This window comes from Pezoporus occidentalis, unplaced genomic scaffold, assembly GCF_034315485.1.
Source record: "Pezoporus occidentalis ecotype Australia unplaced genomic scaffold, CSIRO_AGI_Poc_V1 ctg12, whole genome shotgun sequence".
In the NCBI taxonomy this organism is placed as follows: domain Eukaryota; kingdom Metazoa; phylum Chordata; class Aves; order Psittaciformes; family Psittacidae; genus Pezoporus; species Pezoporus occidentalis.
The window spans coordinates 1,339,745-1,349,592 of record NW_026912994.1 but is presented as its reverse complement, the minus strand read 5'-3'; the positions used below and the strand labels follow the sequence as shown (position 1 = coordinate 1,349,592).

The following is a 9,848-nucleotide window of genomic DNA, read 5'->3' as shown; positions in this document are numbered from 1 at the left end:
GCTTTTCCCCCTCCCTAGCTAAGCTGGGGTTAGGCCAGGGTTTGGCTGCTGGATAGTTCATCGATGTTGAAAATGAAATGAAATTGATGTTGAAAATGAAATAAAATTTTGAACTCATGAGAAATAATATATTTATTTGTCAGCTCTGTGCATTTTTATTTATTGATAACATTTTGACACTATACTTGAATGCCATGTTTTCAGCAGAAATGTAGGTTTCTAAATTAAGTCTGTTATTCAAAACTTGTTTTATTCAATCCTGTCATTAAGAGAATTAGCAGTAGATTAGATAATGTAATGCATTGTAATGATCATTAGGAAACTTGCACATGGCTTTTTCAAGACTGCTTGTGTATTCCCAGCCGTTACAGCTAATGTATGATATCCTTGTTTTTCTGAACAAGATTCTGTACAAACCAAACAAAATTAAAAGGATGCTTGTGACTAATCCTACAAATACATGAAAACAACACCTCATTGTTTAATTTCATGATAATCTATTAGTGCAGGCTATTAATTGGCTAGGCCTGCATGATAAAGTATATTGAATAAATCCAGATAATCAGTTTTGGAAAAGTGAGATATTTTTCAGTGTAAAACACGTATCTTGAACACATTTAAGTAATTGCATGAGTTTAATCATGACTAGTCTTGATGAAGTCAATTTTTAAAACTATTTTCCATGGGTAAATTCCTTTTATTTATTTATTCTGCGCCCCCCTCCCCCCCCCCCCTTTTTTTCTCTGTATTTGCCAGTTTACAGCTAGCCATGCTGACACATTTGGGAGCTGAGATATACTGTAACTAAATTTGATGTGAAATGTTGGTGGCCTTCATAATGTATTCATTTTTTCTGTAGATAGCATATGTTGCCTGTGCAATAATTTTTTATCGTAACAGGACAGCAGAGCTACTGTTCCATATTGTGTTATACAGACTTAGATATACAGACAAATTTTTGTTGTGCTTGGCTGTGGTGTAAATCAGTGGACTCTATAGAGCTCTGCTGGGGTTGGTGAGATTAGGATCAGTGTCATGGTGACTAATTTATTTCTATTTTTCCTGATTTAATGTAATCTCTGTTCTTGCTCCATGGGGAGCAGCAACCAGTTATCTTTATAGTCTTGCCCGAAGAGTAAACATGTGTGAAACCCCTCGTTTTGGGCAGGAGACTGCTAGTCCCAGGGATTTACTGCTGTTTACTGACCCTTTGAATGCTGAGATGAAGGCAGTGTATTGAGAAAGCAGCTGATGAGCCCTGCTGGTGCCTTGTTAAAAGTCTCAGCATCTTTATCAGCTGTTATCTCAGGTTTCTTTGGATTTGCCCATTTCATGCCCCCACCTGTTTAAGGCAGGTTGTTCTTATGGCATTCTTCTGGATCTGGAGAGCTGCCCTGCAATTTAGATGAGTGTTTTTTGTGCAGGGCTGAGCTTGCTGGATCCCCTCAGTACTTAAATCTGAGCATCTCAATAATTTCTTTCCCTGTTTGTGTTTTCAGGTGTGAACAGTGTTGGAGCCAGTGTCACTAATTCTATCTCTTTCCCTTGGCAGAAAGTCAGCGACTGTTTTCTGACCATCATAGATGGTAACTGCAATGCTGAAGACACTGGGCAGGTCACTTCTCCTCAGCTCTTCTGTGTGAGGTAAGCAGCCATCTACAGGGACAAAAAAATCTTATTTGCAGGATGTTAAACAGCCCTTCTTCCCTCCATTCCGAGGACTTCCCTGCTACATTGCATTTCAGAAGGATGCTCATGATTTCTGAGCTTCACTTGTGCTTTGTATGTCCCACATGTTGGGACACAGCAGGTTGCACTTTGAAATAAATGTGAATTCTAACTAAATAACCCAGAAGACATGAGCAAAGCAATAAATCCAGGACCTTGACTGCATTACTGGTTTTGGTCAGCTTGATGGTGTTTCAGGTCTTACACGAAATGTTCATCTGAAACGCTAGAATGAACTCAACCAGGTAACAGATACTACATTGTACCTTCTGCTGTAGTCAGTCAATATCTGATTAAACATAATTGCATGAATTTATCATGATAGAAACTGTTTGCAAGTAATTTAAATGCAGCTTGAAATTAAAAGTTTTACTGTATATTCAATATATACTATTTTCAGGTTTATCTTCAGGTTCTTATCAAGAATGATCCTGTGTATTATGTAAAATGACAATGTTGCTTTTCATAATGTTAGGAATGTAATGGAATTTTTCTGGACTAAGCTTCTAATAACTGTTAATTTTAATGAGCATTGCCAAGATTATGCCAATGAAGACAAATCTTGAAGATAGGTGTTATCTCTCTCCTTACACTAATATGGATTTGGCATTTTAACCTATACAAGTAAGATTAATCACTAATAAGTAAATCTATGTTGTGAATTTAAACATGGTATAAATACAAAAGCTATTACATAAGAAAAAATTAATACGTATATTACATCAGAAAAAAACCCTTGTTTGATGTGGCAGTACCATTAACATTTTATGGGACTTCAAAACTGTTCCTGCGTGAATGTGGATGAATCCGAAACATCTTGAAACTCACTTAAAATCTGCCTAAGTAAGTGGCTAGTTGGTCATTTTCTGGGATGAGAAAAATAGAGATTTGAACTACTGGTCTGAATTGGAATTTTTAAGATTTTACTTTTTTGTGTATCATCTTTTTGTAATCTCTCTTGCTTTGGAGCTTTTCCATGGCATATAAACCATGTGGTTGTTTGCTGAAGCAGGTATTTAGATGATGGGCACCTGCTTTGTATGGGGGAACCAGAAAGACATTTCTCCTTCCTTTCAGTGTTGCACAGTGATTATTTTAATGAGTTGTGTGGTGTAAAACTGCTCCAGCAATAGGACTTGATCCATACTTGCCTCAATCACAATATGGCTCTGGTATTCGTCTGAACTGTTGGAGAGCTTAATTAAAATCCCTTAGTCAGAGGGACCTCTCTGGAGTAGCTGGTTGCTGATACGGAGCTCAAAGATCAGGGATGTGAATGTGAGTCCCAAATTCCAGAGAAATGCCTGCGTAATGTCTAATTTTCCCTTTCAGGCTGGTTCACCATATACTGACAAGCACCCCCTGCTTCTCTGCTTTTCCTGTTGCATTTCTTATATTGCTTTGGTATATTCCATATTCATACATGGAGCTAAAACAATTTCAGGTCTGGTATTTCGGCGATCTTAAATGTAGGACATGGGGTCTGTATTCAGAGCTGAATTTTGCACCTGCAATCCATTCTCAGCTTTCGTTTAGTCTGCCTATATCATGATAATATGAATGCTAAAGATAGATTAAACAGAAAAGAAGGGACACATCACACACTTTTATCAGGTCCCTTGTCATTCATTTGTACTGGTAGATTTCTTAAGAACCTGCTAAAAGCATTTAGAGCGGCTGACTTTATAGGATGGGATGCACGTCCTCTGGGAGCTGACCTTCTTTCCCCCTGCAGCTTTTTTTCCACTTTCTAAGGGAAGCCTTCAGAAAAGTCTTGTCCTCAGCAAATCTGGCACCCACGGGCTCAAATGCAAAGTGGTCACCAAGTTACCTTTAGGCTGAGTCTGTTGCCTTGGTGTTTTAAGTCTTTTTTTTTTTTTTTTTTGTAATTCTAGGACCAAATAAAACAAGAGACTGAATTATCTGAATTATGCTTCTACAACAGAACTGGGTTTCTCCTCACTGGGCATGGCAGAGCCTGGGGAAGTCCTTCCTTTTGTTTGTTGTCTTAATGTTACAAACAGCTGATCCGGAAGCCAGGGGAGGTCATCAGTTTGTCTGGAAAACAGGTAGGAAAAAAAAGTAAATTATCTACTGTAAGATTCCTGTATTTGAGGATGGAGTGATTGCACTTTCTCAATTCTGTTTTAGCTCAATAATAAATTACAAAAGCCTAATAATGTCTTTCTTTTTCTTGTTTTTTTTTAACTGAAAAATAGAGGAGGTTAATCCCTATTTTAAATTAGTTATCTTCATGCCTGTTGCAGTTATGCACCAGAGTGACTCTAGAGTATAATTCTGGACTGCTTAATGTTTTTAATCCAAGAGTAAAATTTTTACTGGATCCTGGTATCATCATCCTAATGTTGCTTCCTTTGAAATATTTAATAATTTTCTTTTTATGTTTGAATGAAAAAGGCACACCAGCATCTTTCAGGATGAATTGAGCCAGAAGTCCATACTCTTGCTTGATCTATTTATACTTGCATTTACTTTTAATTCACATTTAGTGAATTATTTGTGTGCATCAGTCATATTGGATACATGAAAGTGCACACACAATGTTTGGAAATTTTTGTGAAGATGCATTGCTAGCACTTTGATTCTTGGTGACAGGGAGGAGGTAGATAGGAGATGGTATAGTACAGATGAATAAAACTAAGCATGACATATTGGATACTTTGTAGCACAACACAGCAACAAAGAATGTTCAATGAAATGGAAAGATTGGCAAATTTGCAAAATGTTTACTCAAAATACTGCATAAAAAAGATGCAACTGAACCAGAGGTTTCATTGCCCATGATCCCTTTGAGCGCTGGCCTTTTATGCCTGAGCAACAGAGTGGTTAAATTTGATGGAAAAATAATTTCAGTCCTTTTTGTGAGAGGTTCTTTGCTGGTTTGGTTATTTGGTTTTTAATTATAATTCTATAGAAGACTGAATTAGCTGAATAGTGAAACAATTATTCTGGGAGGGCTCTTATCTTTCTGGTAGGATCAACACAAGCTTCTTACCCTGGCTGCTGGGATGGGAGGCTGAGCGCTGGTGAAGTGCTGGTTGTGTACAACTCTGACACTATATTTCTAAAGACATTTTTTTATGATGTCTTGCATGTAAAATGAAGAGGAAATAAACAGGATGAACTGTCTTTCTCCAATTCACTGTTATTTATGTGATTTTTGAACAAGCTTTGAAAGGTAGAGTTGTTTTCTTAATACAAATTAGACCCTTTAATGCTGTCTGTCTTCAGTTCTAAAGTGTATTGTACTGTCAGTCTTTAGGGGTGTGCGTTGGAAGTCATAAAAAATTAATTTGACTTGATGATTCCAGCTGACAATAGTTATCAATGCTTCAAAGGCATCCGAGGCAGATGTATTTAGAACTAAGAAAAGGTGTTGCACAGGTTTGCGTGGATGCAGGGTTAGCATGTTCTGAAAGCCCTGTGATGAGCTCGTTGTAAAGGTCTGTCTCCCAGAAGCAGAAGGAAATTGTCACTTCTTGTGACTTCCACAGTAAATTAGAAATATCTGAGCTCTCCAGAGTAATTTTAAAAATCTTCAATCCTAACAGTATTTTGATGCATTTTCTCTGCTTATGTAGTGACGAGAGGTAGAAAACAACTTTGAGTGAAATGTTTTCCAAATGAAAATAGCATGTGAGTGTGCGCCAAAATTCATTGTCTGGATTGCAATAAGTGGTTTTAATTTTTTTGTTTTATTTTGTGTTGTTTTGTGTGGTTTTTTGTTTGTTTGTTTGCTTATTTTTTTTATTTTTGTCTTTTGTTTTTCCACTGGTTAAATATTTTTGTATTTGTAAACAAAATCTTCATTATTTTCATTGGAGTATTTTTTTGAGAATTAGGTGAAAATTATATCTAAATCCAAAATGTTTAATTCTAGGTTGAAACGAATAGTATGTTCACCCAAAAAACTTTGTTTTGCTAAAAAGACAAGGTATTGTTTGTGAAACCCCTACTTTCTCTGCAGTAGTAGTGAAGCAGCAGCATTTCTAAATCCTGCATCTTTGTCTTTTGCAGCAGTAAATGAATGGCTGGCTTTTGGTAGTTCTGCTGCATGTGTTGCAGTTTCCTTTCTGAGGTATTTGGAAGCATGTATATCAAAATAAAACTACAGTGATCTTGGAATTAGTTACTAAAGAGTGTAAATGGCAGTCTGCTGTCAGGGTAGCATATGTTGCTTGCTTTTGTATGCCTTCTTTTATTTTGCTTGAAATAATTTTTTTCAGGTACATCATCACAAAGGTGTATCTTTCAAAAGATTACAGGGAAATGTTTTGGGAGGAGAGGTATGGTAAATTGAATGGAGCAGGTGAATCTGGAGAGGTAGAAAGGTTAACACATGTTGTGACAAGATACATTAATAATAAAACAACTTTGGGTTGTAGATCATGGAGGTCTTGACCTAATGAGATTTGTGCTTTCTATATTAATAAAAATATAAATAATTCTGTAGTTTGAAGACTTCTATGCCCAATTAAAAAAAAAAAAAAAAAGCACACCATAGTGAACCTAAAATGAAGTAGCTTTTAAAGTCAGAGTCAGAGTGGAGCAAATCTGTTCTGATAAAAGGAAAACCTGCAGCTGTTGTCTTTTTTTAATGAAACAATCTACTGAGAAATGAGCAATCCCTAATGGGAGATGAGATGGTCTGTTTTGTTTTTAAATCTTGAATTGTCACTAGCATGGCAAATTACTTGCTGTAGAGAAATTCAGCTTATTGAAGTGTTATGCTTTATAATTAAATAAGGTTATGCTGCTGAAAGCTCTGACTTTAATACAATGAATGTATATGTACTGTAGTAAATTTTCCTAGCAGATAGAAGCCCAGAAATGCATCCTTAATATGAATGGGGGGGGAAAAAAGTAGCATTGTATGAACACTGAAGGTTTTTAGCTAAATCCTTGGCTTTATGTAATGCAGATTCATACATTGTTATGCTGGGCTTGGTGGTCTTGGTGAAAGTGAAAGCAATCTTATTGAAATCACAGAAAACGTAGGCTTCATGTTTCTAAGATGTAAGAACTTGTCAGTGTGCGATAGGTAATACATACCTTTCACTCAGCTATTCAAAGGACTATCACTTTCATTTTCTTATTTCTGGCATGTCTTAAAACCATTTATTTTTAGCTTTTTGTTTCAAGAGATAATACATTAATGTTTAAATATCTGTGCACTCTTGTATCTCTCTTGGTTTTGAAGATATTCTTTGTCAGTACTTATTTTGTGGCCACCAGCCTAAACATGAAAGCAATAATTATACCAACTAAATTACTCAGCAACCTTCAATAGCTGAATAATTTTCCAACACTTGCTAACTAACAAAGCAGTTTTAGTGATAAAATCTTATGAAAATATAAATGGATCTAAATTAATATTGTAAATTAATATTGTTTAATGTAATAGCCAGTTATCAGTTCACATATTTCAACATGTTGATTTTCTTCAGCTCTTGAATGGTCCTAAAAGTGCCTGGAATTTCTGTAATACAATTATGTCTGTGTTTTAGTAGTAGCTATTCAAGCTTTTAAAACTTTACATAAAATATTTATACAGAAGTGTATCCGCAGCGTGATTCAATTTGGTTTATTTTTTCTTAGTAAAACTCTACAATTTAGTTCTAAAGTCTAAGTTAAGTCTAAAATGTGTGCCATGCTGAGAAATATTTTGGGTGCTTTACAGGAGATGGGCTGATAATTAGGATTAAAAAATGCTAAAAAGTAGCCCTTCCCAGAGACACTTGCAGTTGCCCCATGGGCAGGTTGCAGTCTTGCCATTACTGCTGTAATGTCTTCAGCTCTTGCATAAATACCACCTCAGTAACTGTGCATGTGCTATTTCCTGTAAAATACTAACAGAATGAAAGGGATCAGGGATGTACCCCATAAAGGTGTCTCTCAGAGCCAAAGAAGTGATGTGGATTTTTTTTTTTCTTTTTTAAGGGGAATATTGTAAAAACGTTTTGGCTGAAAATGTTCTGATTTTTAGGAAAATAATTCTCTAATTGTGGTAAAATGCTATTTAATGTGGCAATAATACCCTGTCTACTACAGAAGGGAGGAAAGAGGCTATTAGAAACCCAGATGTGGTGTTCCAGTGAGTTCTCCATCTGTAATTCTCTCGAAAAATTAAACTGGGATGATGATATAACCCAGTAGGAATACACTCCCTTCTACGAATGGGAGTACTGAAAGTGAGGTATCAGACTGGGAAATGCATCTGTAATACAGATGATCACACTAGAGAGCTTTTTACCTAGGAAAGAAAACACTAATCTTCTGGTGTATGTGGGCTTCTGGGAGTAAGGTGTGAGCTGCAAGTTCTCTTTCCACAAGTGAACAGAAAAACCCCTTTAGTTCAGAGTTATTACCCATATTTGAAAGTCCTTCTTAAAATAGGATTAGCAAATGGGTTTTGATCATTAGTCTTTCTTCAGAAACAATCCTAATGGAAAGGGTATGAAATGAACTTTTCAGAGAACGACTTCTAACGCAGAGGAACCTTTGAACTACTTGTGAATGTGGGTGAGCCAGTTACTGCTAAGATGAAAAAGATCCCTTGTTCTCTGTTTGCAGATAATACTGCCATAAAATGCCCTTCTCAAGATAGTAATTTCAGGCAGGCCAAGTTCTGGTTAGGAAATGCCTTTGACCTTAATGTCTTAAAAGACAAACTTTTACCTACAAACACCAAATGTTAAAAGGAGTCCAGATCCTCAAAGGATAGTAGAGCTCAAACCTGCTGAAAGAGATTCAAAGATATCTCTGCAACAAATAGTATTTTTCCAGAAGCTCTACAAGATGAAGAATGATAATTATCCTAGATTAAGGTTTGGTGGTTTTAATTTTTTTTATTTTTACTTTTTATTTGATAGGACAACAATTCATGAATGAATTGCAAATGTGTTTTTAAGGATCTTTGTGTGGTATCTGGAAGTTTTATGGTATCTCTGACTTTCTGATGCTTCCAAACTTCTCGTTTTGTGGCAGATATTCTAATCGTAGGTTATTATGTGGTCTTGGTGAATTGAATTTTAAATATTTAAACTAACGTGGAAATTCAGCCTTGATTTAATTAAACTTTGAATGATTCTAAGGTTCTTTGCTATTCTAAGAATTTAGGACTGCAGTGATTTTCTTGGGTTATAGATTGCAATCTTGTCATATAGACAGCAGCAAGAATTAATAAATAATTTAAAAACCCCCTATTAAGCTCTGTTGTATTCAGATTGCTGCTTGGTGATGGAGGAGTTGTTTCAAAATGATAAATGTTCTTATTTTTACCTTTAACCATGACCAGTTTATAGAATTATAGAATCATAGAATAGTTAGGGTTGGAAAGGACCTTAAGATCATCCAGTTCCAACCCCCCTGCCATGAGCAGGGACACCTCACACTAAACCATGTTGTTCAAGTCTTTGTCCAACCTGGCCTTGAACTCTGCCAGTGATGAAGCATTCACAGCCTCCCTGGGCAACCCATTCTAGTGCCTCACCACCCTAACAGGAAAGAATTTCTGCCTTATATCCAATCTAAACTTCCCCTGTTTAAGTTTTAACCTGTTACCCCTTGTCCTGTCACTACAGTCCCTAATGAATAGCATCAGCATAATGAATATCCTCAGCATCCCTATAGGCCCCCTTCAGATACTGGAAGGCTGCTATGAGGTCTCCACCCAGCCTTCTCTTCTCCAGGCTCAACAGCCCCAACGTTCTCAGCCTGTCTTCATATGGGAGGTGCTCCAGTCCCCTGATCATCCTCGTGTCTCTTCCCTGGACTTGTTCCAACAGTTCCATGTCCTTTTTAAGTTGAGGACACCAGAACTGCACACAATACTCCAGGTGAGGTCTCACAAGAGCAGAGAAAAGGGGCAGGATCACCTCCTTGGACCTGCTGGTCACGCTCCTTTTGATGCAGCCCAGGATATGGTTGGCTTTCTGGGCTGTGAGTGCACACTGCCTCCTCATGTTCATTTTCTCATCAACCAGAACCCCCAAGTCCTTCTCTGCAGGGCTGCTCTGAATCTCTTTTCTGCCCAACCTGTAGCTGTGCCTGGTATTGCCATGACCCAGGTGCAGAACCTTGCACTTGGCTTGTTCAAA

General features: G+C 36.9%; 1 protein-coding gene across 2 annotated transcripts in view; it reads left to right on the top strand.

Moving 5' to 3' along the window:
- The first annotated feature begins 1,539 nt into the window (after nt 1-1,539).
- Nucleotides 1,540-9,848, top strand: part of THSD7B (thrombospondin type 1 domain containing 7B) — a 288,594-nt gene continuing 280,285 nt past the window's right edge. For both annotated transcript variants that reach the window (XM_062605536.1, XM_062605506.1), the window contains exons 1-2: nt 1,540-1,644; nt 3,624-3,797. In XM_062605536.1, coding sequence (XP_062461520.1) covers nt 3,659-3,797 — 139 coding nt within the window. In that variant the 5' untranslated portion in view covers nt 1,540-1,644; nt 3,624-3,658. The remainder of the gene's footprint in view (nt 1,645-3,623; nt 3,798-9,848) is intronic.